The 19,736-nt window shown below is 38.8% G+C and overlaps 8 protein-coding genes across 8 annotated transcripts; 6 read left to right on the top strand and 2 right to left on the bottom strand.

Moving 5' to 3' along the window:
* Positions 1-371: 371 nt before the first annotated feature.
* Positions 372-3,146, top strand: MELLADRAFT_89611 (uncharacterized protein; the record flags this gene model as incomplete). Its single annotated transcript, XM_007412571.1, has 8 exons — positions 372-516; positions 628-797; positions 904-998; positions 1,068-1,126; positions 1,211-1,371; positions 1,484-1,528; positions 1,631-1,690; positions 1,854-3,146. The coding sequence occupies 8 exons, from the start codon at positions 372-374 to the stop codon at positions 3,144-3,146; spliced, it is 2,028 nt and encodes a 675-aa protein (XP_007412633.1).
* Positions 3,147-3,795: 649 nt separating this feature from the next.
* On the bottom strand, positions 3,796-4,853 carry MELLADRAFT_108710 (uncharacterized protein; the record flags this gene model as incomplete). The annotated part of the gene is made up of 4 exons (XM_007412489.1): positions 3,796-4,059; positions 4,157-4,276; positions 4,394-4,592; positions 4,684-4,853. 4 exons carry the CDS (start codon positions 4,851-4,853, stop codon positions 3,796-3,798), a joined length of 753 nt encoding a protein of 250 aa, XP_007412551.1.
* A 584-nt stretch (positions 4,854-5,437) lies between these two features.
* Positions 5,438-6,875, bottom strand: MELLADRAFT_108709 (uncharacterized protein; the record flags this gene model as incomplete). Its single annotated transcript, XM_007412488.1, has 2 exons — positions 5,438-5,714; positions 6,214-6,875. 2 exons carry the CDS (start codon positions 6,873-6,875, stop codon positions 5,438-5,440), a joined length of 939 nt encoding a protein of 312 aa, XP_007412550.1.
* Positions 6,876-8,173: 1,298 nt separating this feature from the next.
* Positions 8,174-8,665, top strand: MELLADRAFT_108708 (uncharacterized protein; the record flags this gene model as incomplete). Its single annotated transcript, XM_007412572.1, has 1 exon — positions 8,174-8,665. One exon carries the CDS (start codon positions 8,174-8,176, stop codon positions 8,663-8,665), a length of 492 nt encoding a protein of 163 aa, XP_007412634.1.
* A 2,014-nt stretch (positions 8,666-10,679) lies between these two features.
* On the top strand, positions 10,680-12,678 carry MELLADRAFT_108707 (uncharacterized protein; the record flags this gene model as incomplete). Its single annotated transcript, XM_007412573.1, has 5 exons — positions 10,680-11,010; positions 11,087-11,481; positions 11,569-11,754; positions 11,849-11,978; positions 12,581-12,678. The coding sequence occupies 5 exons, from the start codon at positions 10,680-10,682 to the stop codon at positions 12,676-12,678; spliced, it is 1,140 nt and encodes a 379-aa protein (XP_007412635.1).
* An 823-nt stretch (positions 12,679-13,501) lies between these two features.
* MELLADRAFT_65094 (uncharacterized protein) lies at positions 13,502-14,642 on the top strand (the record flags this gene model as incomplete). The annotated part of the gene is made up of 4 exons (XM_007412574.1): positions 13,502-13,617; positions 13,688-13,774; positions 13,877-14,197; positions 14,240-14,642. The coding sequence occupies 4 exons, from the start codon at positions 13,502-13,504 to the stop codon at positions 14,640-14,642; spliced, it is 927 nt and encodes a 308-aa protein (XP_007412636.1).
* A 1,206-nt stretch (positions 14,643-15,848) lies between these two features.
* On the top strand, positions 15,849-17,320 carry MELLADRAFT_37614 (uncharacterized protein; the record flags this gene model as incomplete). Its single annotated transcript, XM_007412575.1, has 4 exons — positions 15,849-16,261; positions 16,350-16,810; positions 16,903-17,207; positions 17,282-17,320. 4 exons carry the CDS (start codon positions 15,849-15,851, stop codon positions 17,318-17,320), a joined length of 1,218 nt encoding a protein of 405 aa, XP_007412637.1.
* A 657-nt stretch (positions 17,321-17,977) lies between these two features.
* MELLADRAFT_89607 (uncharacterized protein) lies at positions 17,978-19,422 on the top strand (the record flags this gene model as incomplete). Its single annotated transcript, XM_007412576.1, has 7 exons — positions 17,978-18,044; positions 18,124-18,304; positions 18,383-18,508; positions 18,592-18,835; positions 18,917-18,965; positions 19,054-19,187; positions 19,273-19,422. 7 exons carry the CDS (start codon positions 17,978-17,980, stop codon positions 19,420-19,422), a joined length of 951 nt encoding a protein of 316 aa, XP_007412638.1.
* Between the last annotated feature and the right edge of the window lie 314 nt (positions 19,423-19,736).

The raw sequence follows: 19,736 nt of genomic DNA, 5'->3' as shown, positions 1-19,736 counted from the left end.
TATGTCATTTGGCCGTTCCTCCCTCATCGACTGATTTTTCCTCGTGGTAATTATAAACAAAACTTTGATCTGTAGCACCGAGATCCGGTCAGAGTATATCCAGGAATCTCACCCAGGGTAGCAGAAGACCACCGTCGAGTTTTTTGTGAGTCATTAGACTTTTATATAAAAGGAATCATGATCATACGAGACTAAAACTTCATTCTCTTGCAGATAATTTGATCAATACCGACTGGCTGTTCAAAGCAATCTTTGGAAAAACTTATTCACCGATTTCACTAGATGGACATGATGTCCAAATTCCACGTTCACTTGAAGGTCGAGATGAGATACCTGGAGCAATTGATGCATTAGGTTTTAGATCACTGTTGATGCGACAATTGAGAAAACTTGCTACTATGTGGATCGGGTCCGGTTGGATTTGTGAAGATCAAGCTTATGATTATGAAGCCGAGTTAAATAGGCTTGATTTAGATTTACCGGGTTGGTGTGTGATTGATGTCGAGAGGTTTACAGGTCCGTACATTCTCTTAATTTGTGTCTTTCAGCGGCGGAGATATTCAAACCATAAGCTGATACGTTTCCTTTCGTTTTCTTTTAAAAAATTACCACCGTGCAAATACGTAGGGAACTCTCAAGGGCAGTCCACTTTTAAGTATGTAAGAACTCCTCAAGAGCAAGCTGCTTTTAGTCAACAAATCATCACAAATGTTCAATTATGTGCGGTGAGAGTCAGATTTCATAGTAAACTAGCTGTACCTTCAAGTGAAGCACCTGAATGGGTTAAAAAATCAGCTGTAAGTATTTTACCAGTTCATATATTACTTCATTCGGGGTCCATCTTTATCTGCCTAAGTATCCAGTTTTCTGATGTTGAACTTACCTTCCTAACCCAAAACGCAGCCGCGCCATCGACAGATTTGTATTGAAAGAGCTATCAAACTATTGAGACTTGAATTGATCCATCTTTCGAACACGACTAGACTGTTGGGTCACAGGTAAATAACTTGATTCAGATTAGTTAAATGTACTTTGGTTTCTTGGATCTGACGAAAGATACTCTATAGTGGATATCCTAGGTTTCATCCAATAGTCGGAGGTCTCACGCTTTGTGCTCTGATGGCTAGTAAGTATTTTTTAATCTACCCAAGATGAAGTGGTGAAAGGAATGAATTGTTGAGACCCATGGGTATTACATTAAATTTTGTAGAAAGTTCTGATCGTTTAGAAAGGAAACGAATATTCGAAGAACTTGAAAGGTTTACAGAGTTTATCAAATCTCAAGGATCTTTATCGCAAGTAACAAATATAGGTAGATTAGCTATTGAGACACTATTGACCAAAGTCAAAAAGGAAGAGTTAGCAGAAGAAGTTGAGTTACTCTATTTGAGACCTTATATTTTTTCTATGCTTTCCCTCTTTGAATCCTCCTTCGAATGCTTCATCAAGAGTCATTGGCTGAAGATTTTTTTTGGAATTCAAGGCTTCTCGACGTCAGTCGATGTACCAACAAACACCTTTAAAGAAGGTTAGTATCTCTAAAGTCAGACTGTCTCATTCGAACTTACTCCGGTTCACTACGATATATTTTCCTCATTCAAACCAATATGTTTCTCCTTTTCGATCATAGGGGTCAACTGGCGACTTTTTAAGACTGTACTCGAGCGACAACCATCCTTCTGAAGATCATGTAGGTTACAACCTTCTTCTCTCAATTTTCATGTTCTCAACGCTCTCTTTAATACCATACATCTACGCAGAAGTGATGCTCCTGCGTACCGGTTTATCGTCTCTATTGACGCGAAAAGCTATCGAACGTTCAGGATCAAAGCTAACATTTTTTTCATTTATAGTCCTCTCGAAATGAAGTATCGGGCTGCGGGTCTCCAAAACAGGCTGATCGACCCCATTCACCAGTGTCGCCAACGAGTTGGGTGAAGGAGACCAAAGAATCGAGAAACCTTGATCGGATGGATGGTAGGGAGGATATGCAGATATCTAGAGATCAACAGACACGGCCAATGCACATGCAGCACTACACGTCTGATCAAAGCACTAGCGAAGCACCGATTCATCACTGTAATCATCAAGTGCAGTCGAATCTCAATCCTGGTTGCGACTGTAGGTCGAGAGGGGACACCGGAAGATTAGATCAGAGAATGGGGCCATCTGAACCATGTGTCGGCAAAGAGGGACAAGCATGGGGTCCTGAAGTAGGAAGACAGACTGGGTTCGGAAATGAACCTCGAGAATGCAAACCGATTTCGATCGATGACTTCATTTCAACATTCATTGGTGGACCACCACAAGGCAATTCGTTGAAATGGGGCGAAGGTATTCTTGGGCAGATTGGTGGGGAAAGATCAGATGCTGGTATCATAAATTGGGGAGTAGCTCAAGATAGATTCTCAGGGAGTGAAAAAGTCGAAGATGCCAGAACGTACAAATCGCAGGGTGTCAGAGAAGAATGGGTTAACCTCGAGACGCCTCATATGGGTAGATCTAATGATTCGATGATGGGTGGTCTTAGTCATCCTATAGCGTATGCCGATAACGACAGATCGATGAGAAATGGTCAATCTGGTACCACTGCGCCCAGCGTGAGATCATCAAGCCAAGATGGACGTTTGAATCAGCCTCTTTCTGGCCATGGGGGAACCGATTTCGAAGACTTACTCCCCACTCAAAACCTTGCGATCTCAGCTCGTACATTTACTCCACAAGTGGTGAATCGTGCTGATAATTCCTCCTCTACGTCTGCTTGGAATCCATACGGTGGACCTTGGCCTTCTTCTGCAACTCCTACTCATCATTCATTCTTTGGTGCTCCTTCAAATTCATTCTTATCTGGCTCACCACCCTTTTCTGCACCTATTGCATCTGGTTTCCCATTATTCAATCACCAATCTTTTCAAAACTTTCATCCATCAAATCATCTCTCTGTTTCTCAATCTTCGAACTCTGGCACTGCTCTTCAATATCTACCTAAACATCCTGAAGGTTTAGAACATCTCTTTGATCTTACAACTGGTGTATCAACACCTTCTATTCCTTCTGCAACTTCAAGTTCTTTCTCGTCCAATCCATATGGCTTAAGTTCTTCTAATTCTAATGGTACTTGTCATTCTTGGAAACAAGAATGGTAATTTCCTTTGAACGAAAAAAACCGGGTTTAAAAGGTTTGTATGTAACAGCATATATATATATATATATATATGTTTATCAGTTTTCATCAGTTATTGTATTTTGGAGATTTTCTTTGGATACGTTATAAGTTTGATTTGTACAAAAAAAACGGAAACAAAACATGAAAGCCAATGTGATGCATGTATATATAGTGTTTTTCCATATATTTGATATCATGCTTGGATTTTTATAACTCTTGTGTATGTAATTGTGGTGCAGTTTCTCAGTGGATTTCATTAGTTTTTTATCTCTCTTTTTGTTAGTCGAATTGGGTTTTGCTTAATCTAGAAGAGGTGCTGTGGAATACAAGCTTTTGGGAAAATTGGAATTTGTATCCAATTTTGGTGTAGATATGTGGAAACATGCCCATTGAGGCTAGGGTCCATTGGGCATTATGAGTTTTCTCGTCATGATATTCACAAATCGCTCAAGCTCGAAGGAATCTCACATATGATGGTGAAGTGATGCATAGATTGATACATGAATTTAAAATCTTGGGGTTATACCACTACAAACACAACGACACAGCGTCCAAAGCAAAACTTTTGGAACATAATCAAAACAAAAACCGACTCCAAACCTATAACGAAGTGTCCTGAGAGCCTTTCATCATGATCTTTTGATTCTACCAATCCTACTAGTTCCTCTGACAGCTCTACCAGCAGTTCTAGCCACCCGACCACGAGTCGTACCACGGGAATTGAATCTAGGTATTTGATTTTGATTTGATCTTGATCTTGATCTTTCAGCTTCTTGTTCTTCTTCTTCTTGACGTTTTTGAATTTCAGCTAAACGTTGACGTTCGATTTCTATTTCTTTTTCTCGTTTTAATTGAATTTCTTTTAATTTTAATTCATCTCTTCTTTTGATATCCTACATAGATTCATTCAAGAAAAAAATCATGATTATCAATAAGTTTAGTTTAGTTTAATTTCGTTTTTACTTTTTCTTATTTAGTGGAAATTATTACCTCGCTTAATCCTTTCCAATTTGGATCTATTAAAGTTTCACGAAATTCTTCGGTTTTTGATAAGATTTTGGAATAGAGATCTAGTAGATTATGTGAAGTTTCACTTGCTTGTTGAACTCTCTATAACCCAATCCAAAGAAAAAATCAAGAAACAAATCAGTTTTAAACTCGGGAATCATTTCTTTATAATATAAACTTAAGAGAATTTTTTTGAAGTTGTTAGGGAAAAAAACGTACTTGAATCTTTTCAGGTATTGAATCTAAATCATCCGCAGCAATTTCTAATAAATCATTTATACCTTTTAAAAAATCTCTTTCTTCTTCTAATTCTTGATTTCTTTGATTTTCTTCTTTCCATTTATGATTTAATTTTGAATTTGATTGATTTGGTTCTTTTTTCTTTTTTATATTAGATTCTATTGGATTTGAAATCTCACTAAAAAAAACCTTGCGAATATATTAAATGATTATAAGAATGATTTTCTTGAAAAAAAAGGAAAAGTGGTTTGAAGAAAAAAAAAACTAACCTCATTTGTCTTTTGGTTGGGTTTTGAGATCTACTTGGGGTGTTTATAATTGGATTTCCTAAAAAACTATCATCTTCATTTAAATTCATGGAAATCGAATCGTTTAAAAAATCGTCTTCTTCTGAAAGATTAGGTGGAAAAGAGATTGATGGTTTTGGTTTTCTTGACATTCTTTATGATTCGGGGTTTGGTTTTTTTTGGTTTGGTTGATGTGAAAAGTTGAAAGTTTGGCGTTTGGACGCGATTGATGGATGAATTGGTTCCAAGTTGAAAGTTCAGACGATCGCGTTTCATGAGTCATAAAGTCACCCGACACGGTACGGGACGAAGAGGAGGAACCCGTCGTGATCGGATATTCGTCGGACCAATGATCCGAGCACAAGGACTCAACTCTTCTCATTACTTCAGGCATTCCGATATTGGTTGTGGCAACTGTGTGAAAAGAAAAAGTTGTGAGCTTGAAACCTAAGTTTTAACCGGGCTAAAACCTGGAATTTGGCTGTATTGCCTTGAATTACAGCCAAGTTTGAAGTTTTATTGAGTAAAAACAGGTAAAAACTTAGGTTTCACTTTTTCTTTTTCAAACCGGAGCGACAAGCAATATCGGAATGGCTGTATTTCTCAAAACTCGACATAAAGAAAGAAGGATATGTATGTAAAGCGAACGATACGAAAGCACTTTCTGGTCCCAAAGCAATGTAAGATGCGGTCAACCAATGTATACATAGATCTTTCTTTATGTCGTAGGTCACCGCTATCTCTCCATCGATTCACAGAAGATGACTCTAATTTGAATTTTCACTACAGGCATATTTCGCTTGTAAGCCAGGATACATGGAACCTTTGAAGGCTGGCCCCAAAGAACGGCGCAACTGGGTTCACTCCAAGCATTAACAAGGTCGGGATTTCCTGGAATGGATCCCTTCGGTTCCCATCTCTTTGGGGACTCCGTCCAAGGTCTCTCTTTGCTGCCACTGATAACAGCATCTGGATAAGATCTTGGTCTGGCCTGACGTACAAAACTTTTTTGGCTGTAGATCGGTGACCATGTTTTGTTTCACAGGGCACAAGATTCATCAAGCGCATCTGTGTAGTAGCACAAGTGTGAAGATTTGATTTCTCCGCGGCTGATATTAAGTATGTATTACTATTTAGGAAAACAAAATGAGAGACTATCTGAAGACCGCTATTAATTTCTTCCGCGCAAGGTTAAGAGGCAGAACAAAACAAAGACTTCCAGGAAAATTGATTGGTACTAAAACATCAAGTTAATTACCCAGTTAAAAAATTGTACAAGAAAACTATACACCCGTTATGAACTTCTCCTTGTGAGTCATTTGATCGAAAATCAGAAAATTCGTGTATTGTAGATGTGAGTAATGATAGAAGTGTATGAATTTTGACCCTAGATATGTCATGGGAACGCTCGATTTTTCCCTCACAGTGATCTACGACGTTCCCTAAGAATTCGGAATCTCTAGCTTCTAGTAGGAAGGTTATCTAGTCTAGTAAATATCTCGAATTATGTACACTTGAAGATTAGGCTTTCGATCTTGAACTTGAATGTTGCTTGATTTTCGCGTAGAGAAATGGATCAATTGGTTTGCCAAAACTCGACTTAGTAAAGTGGGGTTATCTGAATCAAGTTTTTGAATCTTGGGATGACTGGTCATGATATTTGTGGTATATGGTTGTATCTTATGACTTTTTTTGTTACAATCGACGAGATCCACATTGTGATGTTCTGGGGATGGAGTTGTAACTTCAACAGATTTAGGAGCTGAGATGGTTTTGGTTTTTTGAAAGTGGGTAGTGAATCCCACGGCTTCTTCTTGTTTTAAAAAGCCTCTTCGACGTTTATCTAGTGTATGAGATAAAGAGCGTGGAATGATTATTCTTTCGGCTGTCTGTCCATCAGAATTTTTGCTAGTGTAACCAGTTGTATGTCCAAGGGGATGGGTACTTGAGCTCGTACTACGTCGCGCAAGTCTCTTGGGAGTGGTGATTTGATTGGGTTCGTCAAGATGAGAAAATTCGGGAGTCTGAGTGGGATCGACAGTCTGAGAATTTTTGGAGATCTCCGAGTTGTCTGCCAAGGTGTTGGCAATCGTGATGATGAAGCCCATTGAAATCCCAGCCTGGGCAACTATCAGGCCTAGGACAAAGAATGAAGAAAGCTGGTATCGGCCCATCTCGCGATGATTGGTGTTGAAGGTATAAGAGATACGATTCAGAAATGCAGGTTACGATCGAATGAATGTGTGAATCTTGAGTTTGGATAGCAACTTTTTGCTAGAAAAGAAGGCGAGGATATGATTCTTGTGCGAGCGACAGTCTGGAGGGGATCTCTGGGCGTTTTGTGGTCAGTTAGGGAGTGGGCCGCTCATGTGATACGCACTTCTGTCATGATTAGATCAAACACGATCTCCTCCGCAATACATCACGCTTCCAATGATATAGTCCCGACACATCCATATCTCAGTGTCTAGGTTTCCCTTTTAGGTGATAAAAGTAAGAGTTTGATGCACTATCCTATGGGGGCAGTAACACGAGAGATGACTAGTTTCCTCAATCTGATCTTGATCCAATATCCGCAGGAGTTTCAAAAGTCGAACGCGATGATTGATTGACGACTTGGGCTACTCCTTCGAGGGTTTGAATCTAGACCGCCTCAGAAAGTGTTGAGGGAAGATTAGACGATTGATAGACTTGATTGAGGAACTGAGGAGAAAGACTAGCCACATGCAGCTGGACGAGAACGTTGGATAATTGAGTGAAACGTGTTTCTGCGTGGGTGGCTTGATGGTTTTGAAAACAAGTCATGACGAAACAAGAGCTAAACACCGCTATTAGTGAGGTGAAAAGTCGTGGCTAAAGGAACTCCTCCTGTTTGAGTGATCACTGTGATCCGGCATAGTCATCGTGGCACAGGGCCCATATGCATATTTCATCACTCCCGGTTTGAAGGAAATGGTATGTTAGTCCCAAACACGCATATCTGGGGGTTTGATTCAGTCGCTTAAAAACTGTCATTTTGTCTTTCAAATAACAGGGACACCCTTCGGTCCTTCGCTATTCCCTTGATCAATTCTTCAGTCTTGCCACCTTGATATCTGAACCTTGCAAAGCTACCGGTCTTTATTCAAGTCATTACCTTCTCAAAGTGTGCGTCGAAGTTGGATTTATTCATCAAGCTATCATAAAGCTAATCAGGCGTAATAGTCATAAAAGGCTTGATCTCTAGTCATTCTTCAAACCGATTTTATACGTGGTTGAACCTCATTCATTTCATATAGACCTACGCTTCTTTCTCCCTCCAGTTCGAAGACGACCATCAATTACACAGTCAGTTAATTTTCTTCAATCAATTTTTTGTCCCGTGTGATCCTTACACAAATCTGACGTACAATGTCCATTTACCCATCCTTACTTTTTCCCTTCATCACTTTCAAGAGCTCTGAGGTCTCAATATTCAAGTCACGAAAGAAACATGAAGTCGTCTGCTCTAATTTCTGGACTTCTCTTAGGAATCATCTCTCAAACCTCAGCTGCAATTATGAGAATACCCGGACCAAGCGCAGATATTGGTACCGCCCTTCATGGCACTCTGGGTGATACTTCTGGTGTAGTGGCTTGGTCGGGTTCTTTTACAGAGATGCAGGACAGACTAGCCGAAGGACAAAGACTTGCACATCTACCGCCTCCTAAGTGGGAATTGGGATCTCCTTTAGCAGCGAACGACGCAAAAGAAGCAGCTTTGGGACCTTCTACGCTTGACCAACACCTCGATGTAAAATCTGAACAATACAAGACGATTCAATTGGCCGATAGAAGGATCTTGAAGGGTGGAAGTGGTAAAGCAATTAAATTTCGTCCTGGCGCGGGCTCTTTGGCGGCTGACACACCCTTCTCCACAAAGTTAACCTGGGTATTCCTAGCTGGACATCTTGCTATGTTGAGGCATTGGTTTGCCAGGCTCTGAATGGGATATTCCCATTGTGATATCACCTTGTAAAATATGCAGATAAGATAATATAATCAAGGAAGCAAGGCAATTTCAACTTCATCATCGGTTTGTGATTGATAGACCAAACCACAGATAAATTCACAACTTACTTTGGGAAAGACATGTAGCGTTATGCTAGTAGACTGACGTGCAACCTACTGATGTCTCAAATGGTCAAGTCTCTCAATATTAACATGAGCACCCAATGAGATGAAACCTTCAAACAATTGCTATGAGACATGATTCTGTGGTGAAATAGACTAGTGAGGTCATGAGGAACTTGCTCAAGTTTGATGTGATTTGAGCATTTCTAGAAATCTTCAAGTCACGATATCTAAAGACCCAATCAATCAATCGAGGAACTGTGATGCCAAGGCTGCAAACTCGCCTTCGTGTGGAGGGATTTTTGTACACTTCAATGATGGTTATCAAGGCGCAAATTGAAAAGATGAAGCTGCTTGGTGTTGTCTACATGTTTCAATGACACTACCAAAGTTCTTGAAACTCAAGGGTCTGCATAACCAAGTCCCCACGGATGGCCCAATCTGATTTCTTCTATCTTTTGACTCCAAACTCACATCAAGAGACATGGTTCATGATCGTCTCCTTCAAAAAAGCAAGGGCATCTTTCAATTCTACATTCCGTAGTCCTTTTATCAATACCTTAGTCTTGCCCCCTTGTGAATTGAACCTTTACACTTCAAGCAATCGTCTTCTCAAAGTGTGCGTTGAAGTTGCATTTCTTCATTACGCCATCATAAAACTCATCATGTGACATACATGGTCATAAAAGCCTGTACCTTCATTCAACCTCCGAACAAAACACTTTAGACCTCAAATCCATTTCGTAAAAACCTACGCTCTTTGCTCACTTTTTTTCGGGAAGACCATCAATCAACCAGAGACTCAGTGGATCTCCAGAACATCGAGATCAATAATTTTTGTTTTGACTTCACCAGAGTCTTTTCAGACAGCAAAGGTATGGGCTTGGTGATGTCATGCACAATTACAACTACTTATGTGCTACAGGCTGTAGCTCCTTTTCTTGAAATAAAGGGCGAAATCGCGCTATCGCATCTTGCACTAACCAAACAAGCGAGAAGTCAGGAGACTATGTAGTTTACCAGGGTGATTTGGTAAACAAGAGTTTGCGGTGCCTGTAATCTTCTGCACCTCCTTAAGCGGATTAAGTATTGGTATGTATCCTTCAGAGCTGGCACCGTTATCCTCATGCTTTGAAGAGGTGAGGGTGAGAGACTGTTTCATGTTTATCATGTTTTTCACATGGTTCCAGCCAGACACCTCTTCCTGCGCCGCATTGCCCGAGAAAACAAAGTGGTGCCAAATCCATAGCGCTTCAGGGACTCGGCGGGGAGCGAATCACTCGCGTTCGCGGTGGTATTTAGCTTCGAGTCGATAGCAAAAACTCGCTGGAGTGGAGTGGTATGGTTCAGCGAATGGACTTGTTCGAGCTTGTTTCGATAGACAGCTCGCAAATATTAACCACAGGCTGTGCTAGGATGGAAATTTCAGACGTTCGGTCGGGTAAGCTTATAGGATCCGACCGTTGTTGGAGTGAGTGGCGGTGTGGGAGTGGAATGTTTTGACGACGATATGTGCGCGAGTGATAACGCGTCCCACGGATGAAGTAGTTCTCGTCGACTCGGAACAGGCTTTGTTCAGGAAGAAACTGGTATAGTAAGCACTGGATGCGGGTAAATCAAAGCCTTTAAATTCCTCTCTTTCTCTGGTACTAGAACGCTTTTGTGTCCAACTTAATTCACTTTTATTATTATTATTCGTGCTTCCTGAGTTATAGATAAGACAGCAGCTTCAACTCTCTTTTAAAACTTACTGCTTAACATTCTTTAAATCGTAATAACCTCACACTTTGCACCACTGTGAAACTTTTTGCTGCATAATTTTACTTTGTAAACCTCGACGCACTAAGTACAAAGAGAGTGTTCTCGGTGAACTCTTATCACTCATTATGCACACTTCCTTTCTTTTCAACACCTTGTGGCCCATTTTGGTCATTCAAGCCGGATTTCATCCTACACGGGCGCATCAGCAACTCAAAAGAGGAATGAACCCAGCTTCCGGTTCTTCCGGTCAAACCACCAGCGTCTCGCACTCGAGCTTCAGCTCGAATTGGAGGGCATTGATCAAAGAGTATATTGCCGTTGATCTTACCTCCTTGCCAGGTCTTGAGACTTATGCTGAAGAGTTGAAGAGTAACTGGGCGTCAACGTCGAGCTTCACTGGCCAAACCTCCATGGAAACCACCATTAAAAGTACCAAACTCAGTGGCTCATGTGATAGTGAGTACCTAGCTTTGAATTTGAAGAACATCAACTTTTGAGTATTTTTAAAACTGAATCCATGTTGGTTTTGTAGGTCATGGCTATATGGTAGTCACAGCCACTTCGCTGGTCACTCTTTCCACACTATACACTCATCTACAAATTCTGCAAACAAAGTGCCAGGAGAAGGGATATACCAAGACAGTTTCGACCATACAATCCACAAAGACTCAAATTTCCAAAGTGATGTATACTGTTGTCAAGCTAACATCCACTTCAGACATCAATACATGTGCTGTTGCCCCTTCAAAATCACCTTACTGCGCTCCAGTCCAATCCAACATGGATGGGTTGAGATCAAAATTTGCTTCTATTGAGTTATCTATTACACAAGAGCGTGTGGATATATCCTCAAAAATAGAGATTAATTCCGGGACTTTATATCAGGACAGACCTCGTACTATAGGGGATGTTATTGAGCTTTGCAGGGTGTGTACCTACATGATGTTTTCAAAGTTCAAGTGAGAATGTGTAGAAAAAAGCTAATTGAAAAACAATCACAAATGAAATTTTCAGGAAGGTCATCAAGTAGCACAACTTGGATGTCAAGGTGTCACCACCTCAATTCCAGCACAAGGGCCTTCGGGTATACATTTTCCTTTCAACTCTAGCAGCATGAAAACAAGTTTGAAAAAGTTCATTCCAAAAGGATGTCAAGCTATCAAGTCTTGGGTTTCTAATACCACTTTAAGTTATCAAAATGTGAGCTACAAGAATATTGAAAGAACTCTAAAGATTCATGTTTTCCACTTTAATGTCATGAAATACTGATAATTTCATTTTCTTTGGGAATCAGGGCACCATTCCCAGTGCACAAGGTAGTACAGCAAACTCTACCAATGCAACCATCCCAATGCCTCTTCCAAATATTGATGCTATGAGCAATGGATCACCACTCCCTCCCAAAGATCAGACATCTTCAGCCTGTCACACATTCAACTTCAAAGGATTTGAGATTGTTCACATTTCTCTGTTATCTTTAGGCTTGATCTTGAAAACCATCATCATGTGATTTTTCTTTCTCAGAAAGTATACTCATACCAGATTGAATTCAATTTCAAGTCATGTCTTCTTATTGCTTTATTTCAACTACATAGCTTATCTTTAAGGACAAATCCATCATCTTCTTATCTGAACGTTTGCATTATGTTAAACTCTTGTGTGTACATCTTTGTGTTTGGTTATGTGAGATATTCCGAAGGAAAATATACTTTCCTTCTTTGGTGTTTCATTTGAAATATATAAAACTGATGTGTTGTGAAACCTCAATACAATTGTTTTCAAAGGAAGTATTCTAAACCAATTTTTCAATGACTGTGTGGTTTTTTCAACCTGAACGGTGATCCTTCAAGTACATTCACTGGGCGTAACGAGTCTCGAGGATAGATTGTAGAGCTGAGGTATTCAAAAGTCAGGAAAACAGAAATGAAAAAGATTACAATGCCAAGTTAGATTTGAATGGAAACAGTGACACCTGAGTGACAGGGTAGTACACATAACTCACTTCTTGTTTGACTGTATTACACAGGTTCACAACGATACGCATATACTGATCTGATGGTTCCTCAGCAAATCGACTTTGTTGATGTGTTGCTTCCGATGGCAATAAAGAACCTCTTACGATAAGCACGAATTGTATTTCAAAGAAACAAGTCGATACGAAGGGAGCCAAATGAAATAAATACGAATATCAGTTTGAACCATTCATGGACCATTCATAATCATCTCGATACGTACCCTTGGTACCGGAACTCCTTCTCATGATGAGAATGAGATACGATTTGACAATCAAAAGTCTCCTTCATCAAATCCTTGTTTTCAATAAGGTTCTTTGCCTCAAGATTTTTTTCATTTACATTGCAACATCTAATCGAACCTTGAGAAATCAGGCGGTCAACACGAAGGAATTCGCTTCTCCCTTCATCTACGTATTTGAAACCCTTGATGGTAGTGAGTTCGAGATAAGACAAGACCTGTGAACTTCCAGTTATCAACAAACAGCACGTCCCTTCTCGTCACTTGATCTTCAAACCTCAGCCTGTGAAAGTACTCAGCCTAATGATCACATCGAAAGTGAAGAGTTTTCGGGGCCACGCCAACCGATTCGTCATCAGCTGCTGAGCCGAAAATGACCTTAACACGATCACAACCCACGCTGGCGCGGAAATAGGTCATTCTGATCATGAACCGTGGCGCTCGAAGTCTTGCGGGTATCGTTCCATGTGAGCTGGGCGTTTTGTTGTTGAAATGAAAGCTGTGGTCTATTTTGACTTTCCCTTGAAGATAAGGTATCTATCACTGCCTTGTACCATTCACCTTCAACTTCAACTCTTTCCTCAATCCAGATCTATTAGTGTATAAAATTTCTTGTCAAAAGTGTTCACCAACTTAAATATTTAACTATCTTCATTTCTATTCTTCAATTTCAATCTATAAGCTTTGAACGATCATGCATTCCTCATTCAATTTCTTAACTAATTTATTAACAATCGTCTGCTTCATATCTTATGGTACCGGAAACTATGTATCTGCATCAGCTGGACCTGAAGCTTCTCATCCTATCAGGTCAGTCAATTTAAGTCTTTCTTTTATCTATACTTGAGATTAACATTTTAGCGCTATTATACATTCACAGGGGAATTCGTAGTCGTGATACACGAAGCTTGAGGGCTAGAGCTCCGGAAATTTCTCAAGAAAATTCTTATCTATTCTTAACAAGAAGGTAAATTAACTTTACCTTTATGAATATTTTTTCAATCAATTTCCTTTGACTTCTAGATGATTTGATTTACTAATAGTTAAATATCTTATTTTTTAAAAAAAGTTTGAATAAACGTCAAGGAAAACTCGGTGCAGGAGCTGGAGGAGCCGCAGGAGGTGGAGGAGCCGGTCGTGGGGATGCAATCATCAAGGGAGCTGTTGATAGGATTTCAGCAGGATTGGCCACGACGATTGCCAAGTTTTCAGCTCTCAAAGATGCTAATTTGGAGTTACCTACTGCAGCTGAGATTTCAGAAGCGATGTCTAAGGCGGCTGAAAGTGTAGATTCAAGTCAATTCTCTCAAGCCTTGCGCGCTTATAAAACTGGTATCGATGGGCTTCTAGACCGAAAACTTGCTGAAGGTGGAAAGTCTGGAGGAACTGGGTAAATTAGAATTTTTTACATCTCTATGTTGGCTTAATCGAGACCCATCACTGACCATGAGTTTGAAATTAGGACAAGTAGCAAGAACAAACGACAGATGAGGGGCGGTGGCGGTCGTGGTTCGCCTTCAGCTGCAACCGCTTCAACCGGTACAGCCACGCCTTCGCCTTCGAGTGCTACTCCATCTTCTGGAGCCGCAGGAGCCGCAAGTTCTCCACCCATGTCAAAAGATATGTTAGATGGAATTGCCGCTGCTTTCTTAGCTTTGGTCACCAAATTCGTAGATGCAAAGTCAGGAGGTGGAAGATTACCTACTGGAGAAGATATTTCTCAAACATTACAAGACGTTATCAAGACTAGTGATATTAAAAATAGGATGGAAACTGCTTTAGCTGCTAAGACTGCCTTGGAGGGATTGGCAGATAAAATGAAGACAGCTAAGTGAAAAGACGATTCATGAGGTGTTGTAGAAGAAGTGGGTGAGTCTGAGTTTTGTAAAACCGTTTTTACCAAATTGATGTAGACTTTCATTGATTGGAAGTACCAGATGTTGTGATATTTCTTTAGACCGGTTTCTTATCATGTATCTTTTCTCTTTGATTCTTTTTTCTCTTGATCACCTTTATAAGTATCTGGTATTTCTTGAACCCCCTGAAGTGGGAAAAACTTGTGTATGTTATGTTTTTTTTAAGTTTTGATTGTATGTATTCGATATTCTTTTATTCTTCCCTTCATCAGTTCTATGTTTCCTATACTCTTCCCCCCCTTCTTGAATTGGGAGTTTTTACCTTTGTACTTTAGTTTTCACTTTATCACTTTATCTCAATTCATATTGAATTACTATGGACATATCAAATATCAATTTCACTTGCAATTTTGGGCTTAGGTTTTCTTTTGGAAACTTTGTTGAAGATGTTAAGGTTCCAAGATTTATATGGCCAAAGCAAGACTCGAGCCTTGAGCCTTTTTTGTATCTCTTTTGTCACGAGGCGCAAAAACACATTCTCTAATTGTCTGTACCCACTGATAGTCATAATCTCTGTCTAAGTGTAAGCCATTCCTCGTGACCATCACTTGGGTTTATCAGAAATCTTTGTTGATCCTCCCCCCTTAAAGAAATGCACTTCACAGACAGGAGGATATGAGGAATTACAAAATGTGAAGAAGAAACACGTAGATCGGTATTTTTACAACATATTCACTCCTATCCAATTTGAAATCAAGTGTAAATCCACTTTCATTCCCCGACATCTGATTCTCAAGACTCAAAAGGAGATCAATTCTTAAGAAAAGTCATGGGCTGATTCATGAAGTTTGAATTTATCTGATTCATTGGTGGGTTTGATGTGTTAAATGTCTTCAAAGTTCAAGTGAAGAAATGAGAAAGAGTGCTTAAATTACTTTGCGCCCCACTTATGCATCAAGTTCACTGTTCGGGCAAATCGGTTGGGGTCAATACAGGAGTCAAATAGAAGAATATCGAATTACGTAGAATGAATAAAACAAAACACCAAAACCTGTTCCATCGATCATGACTCATTTCTCTATCATCAGATTCAGAAGTACTACTGCCAAACCATTCTCATCAGTCTTCACTTCTTCTTACTACCATCATCATCAACCACCGTCGTTTCATTTCTCTACTTCCAAAATGAGTTCAACCAATGGATTTCATTCAACACCACAAACCTCTTCTAATTTTTCAGAAGTCTTTATTATCTCAGCTGGTCGTAGTCCAGTAGGATCGATGTCAGGTGTATTAAAATCATTACAAGCTACCGAACTAGGATCTCAAGTTGTTAAAGGAACAATTTCAAAAGCAGGACTTCAACCTAATCAAATCGAAGAAATCTTTATGGGTCATGTCTTACAAGCTAATACTGGACAAAGTCCCGCTCGTCAAGTCGTCATCGGTTCAGGTTGTTCTCCTTCTACTGAAGCTACTACTATTAATAAGGTTTGTGCTAGTGGTATGAAATCGATCATTTTGGCTACTCAAGCTTTACAACTTGGGAATCGATCGGTTATGGTTGCTGGTGGAATGGAATCTATGAGTAATTCACCGTAAGTGTGTTTTGGGAAAATTGAATGAATGTTGAAATCCAAATCTCATTTAACTTGTTTTCTCTCATTGAATTTCTTTCTTCTTTAGATTCTATTTACCACGCGGTGCCAGTTTTGGACACTTTCAAGCATCTGATTCGATTGTCAAAGACGGATTATGGGACGTATACAACCAAATCCATATGGGAAACTGTGCGGAAAAAACAGCCAATGATCATTCGATCAGTCGAGAAGCCCAAGACGAATATGCGATTGAATCATACAGACGAGCCACAGAAGCATGGTCGCAAAACGTTTTTAAAGAAGAAATCATTCCGATTGAGATTATGGATAAACGAACTGGAAAACTTACAAGTGTGGTGGAAGATGAAGAGTATAAGAATATCAAGTTGGAGAAAGTCAAGAGTTTGAGACCGGTCTTTAAGAAGGAAGGTGGAACTGTTACCGCGGCTAATGCTTCGACTCTTAATGATGGGGCTTCTGCTGTGGTCTTGATGACGGGTGAAAAAGCTGATGAGTTGGGGGTTAAGAAGTTGGCTAAAATCATTGGTATGTGGTTTTCCCTCCTTCCCAAAAAATCATCTGAAGTTAACTCTAAACCACCTGGTTTTGTATTTTTGATGGATGGATGGGTCAAATAGCTTATGCAGATGCAGCATGTGATCCGATTGATTTTCCAATCGCACCTACTTTAGCCATTCCAATCGCCTTGAAAAAAGCAGGATTAAAGATTTCAGATATGTCCAAGATTGAAATCAATGAAGCTTTTTCAGTCGTTGCTTTGGCTAACATGAAGATCTTAGGCATCGATCATTCAAAGGTGAATGTTAATGGGGGTGGTGTGGCTTTAGGTCATCCGATTGGTTCTTCTGGCTCTAGGATCGTCGTTAGTTTGGTTCATTCACTTTTACCGGGTGAATTTGGTTTGGCTGGAATATGTAATGGAGTGAGTTGAAGGATTTCTTATGATTGTTTTTTAAATTTGATTTTGAGTTTTTGATTTTTTTTCTTTTTCTTTAGGGTGGTGCTGCTTCTGCTATGGTCATTCAAAGAGTTTGAAAAAATCGGAAATCTTTTTATGACTTCTTTTTACACAAAAAAGTTGATTACATAGGTTTTTTCGAAAAAAAGAAAATATTAAAAGATTTTTTTTTCTCTTTCATTTTGGTTTCTCTTTTACCCATGTCTCTTTTTTCTTCTTCTTAGACTTGAAATTCAAACTTCATTTTTGTTTTCAAGTCTTGTGGTTTTTTTCTCTTTCTCTCTTTGATGTAAAAGATATGTTTAAGGGGTTCAAGGAGATAAGGTTGAGAGGTATACATGGGTTTTCTTTTGAAAGAGAAAGGGTTTGGCTTGAAAAGACGTATATGAGAATTTGTTGAAAGGAGTTTTGGAAATGAAATTGGAGGTTGTTTTTGGTGATGGTGGTGGTGGTGGTAACTTATGAAAATATATCTTTTGAGCCTGAGGTTAGAACTGGTTATATGTAGTCCAGAAGGATTTCAAATTGTTAAAAGATCCACATCTTTTTGATTTTGCTGAGAAATGGGCACATATAGACCGGAGTGACTTGACGCCTTGGGCTCGAGGTCCGATGCAACGAGCCCGACTGTCTCAACTGGGGAACGGGGTCGGACTTTATGGAGATCAAGTGATCGACACGACTGGTCAACAGCTCGGTCAACAAGAAATCGTATATTCGATTGAGATACGATCATGTCAACTAAAGTAAAACTATCAAACGATAAACTAAACCTCAAAGGAAAAACAGCTGTGATCTCAGGTAGATAAACTCTCTACAAATCCCCGCAAAAAACCCCGATGTTTGATTTTTGATTTAAATTTTGGTTTGAATGGTAAAGGTGGTACTCAAGGTATTGGAAAAGCAGTAGCTATTAGATTTGCTCAATTAGGAATCAGTCAAGTTTATCTTATTGGTAGAAATTCAAAATTAGGTGAATCTGTTTGTGATCAAGTTAAACAGATTGGTGAGAATCAAAATTCATTGAAAAGTGATTGTTTATTTATTCAAGCTGATCTTTCGTAAGTCATGATTTTTCTTTTCAACTGTTGTTTGTTTTCGGATTGATTGATTGGGTTTTTTTTGGTTTTTTTTTCCAGAACGGTTGAAACTATTAAAGAAACTGTAAAGAAGATTGAAAATGAAACTAAAGTTGATGGAATTGATTATCTCGTGATGAGTCAAGGAGGACCACCTAATGGATTATATGAAGAAACAAAAGACGGGTAAGTTGGTAGGAAAAAAAAGAATTTTCTCAAAGGTTTGGAAAAAAAAACGTCTGATGAGATTTGTGTTTCTATATATATAGATTTGATAAATCGTTTGCAGTACAAGTTCTTTCTAGATTCGGTTTACAGAACGGTTTAATAGAAAAAAATTTATTAAGATCCGATAGTACAATCGTTTCGATCTTATCACCTGGTTCTACTTATTCTAATTTAGATTTAAATGATTTATCTTTGAAAAAAGTTTATCAGAGTGGGGTTTGGAGAGCTTCTTTTTTAATACAACAAGGTAAACGAGATTCAATGGTGACTGATGCATTAACTTTAGTAAGTATCTTGATATTTCTTTTGATTATGGATTTGGAATTTAGATACCTTTTTCTGATTTTTGTTTGATTATCTTTTTAGTATTTTAATCGACAAAATCCTTCAATGAGATTTTATCATTTGTTTCCAGGTATGTTAAAACCAAACGGTTCTTTTTCTTTAAAACTCATTGGATCTAATGATATGTTTTTGTCGTGAATTTATGATGGGTTTTAAAGGTTATGTAGAAACTTCTGCTGCTTCGAATCGGAATTTACCGTTTCCGATTCCACAATTAGGGAACCTTTTCGGTCCGATCTTGGCTCGTACGATTGGTAATACTCCTCAAAGTTATTCAGATATTCCAATTTATGTAAGCTTTTTCCAATCTTTTCGGTTTTTTTTGAATATGACGAATTTGAGTTGAGAGGGGTTTTTGTTTTTCTGGATTTTTTTAGTTTGCAGCAAATCCAGAAGTCAAAGAAAAGTTTCAAAATCAAGTTTGTTTTAATGAAAAACTTGTACCGATCGAATCTTCAGATTGGTCAAAAGATCATTCAAATCAAGAATCAATTTATCAAAAACTTTCTTCTTTCTTTTCTTCTTGAATTGAGAAAATCATGAATTTAATCATCTTTTTTGTTTTTCTTCATTTTTTTTTTCGATACCATCAATAGAACTCTTGTATCCTTTAACACAAACAAATTGTCTTATTGATTATGTATGTAAAACACAATCATCTTGATCAAATCATGTGGGTTTTATCTGTTTTGATTCTTCTGAACTCCTAGTCTCTTCTAAGATTTAAGGATATAATTCTTGTATTCTTCAATTTTCAAAAAAAAAACTAATCTTATTGCTCATGTGTGTAAAAAAGAAGTGCATTGTTCAACACACAAATCAAGCTTAGAATCCAAATAGT

The sequence above is a fragment of the Melampsora larici-populina genome (assembly GCF_000204055.1).
Source record: "Melampsora larici-populina 98AG31 unplaced genomic scaffold MELLAscaffold_31, whole genome shotgun sequence".
NCBI classification, from domain to species: Eukaryota; Fungi; Basidiomycota; class Pucciniomycetes; order Pucciniales; family Melampsoraceae; genus Melampsora; species Melampsora laricis-populina.
The sequence above is the reverse complement of the archived record's forward strand: the minus strand, read 5'-3'. Positions and strand labels throughout refer to the sequence as shown.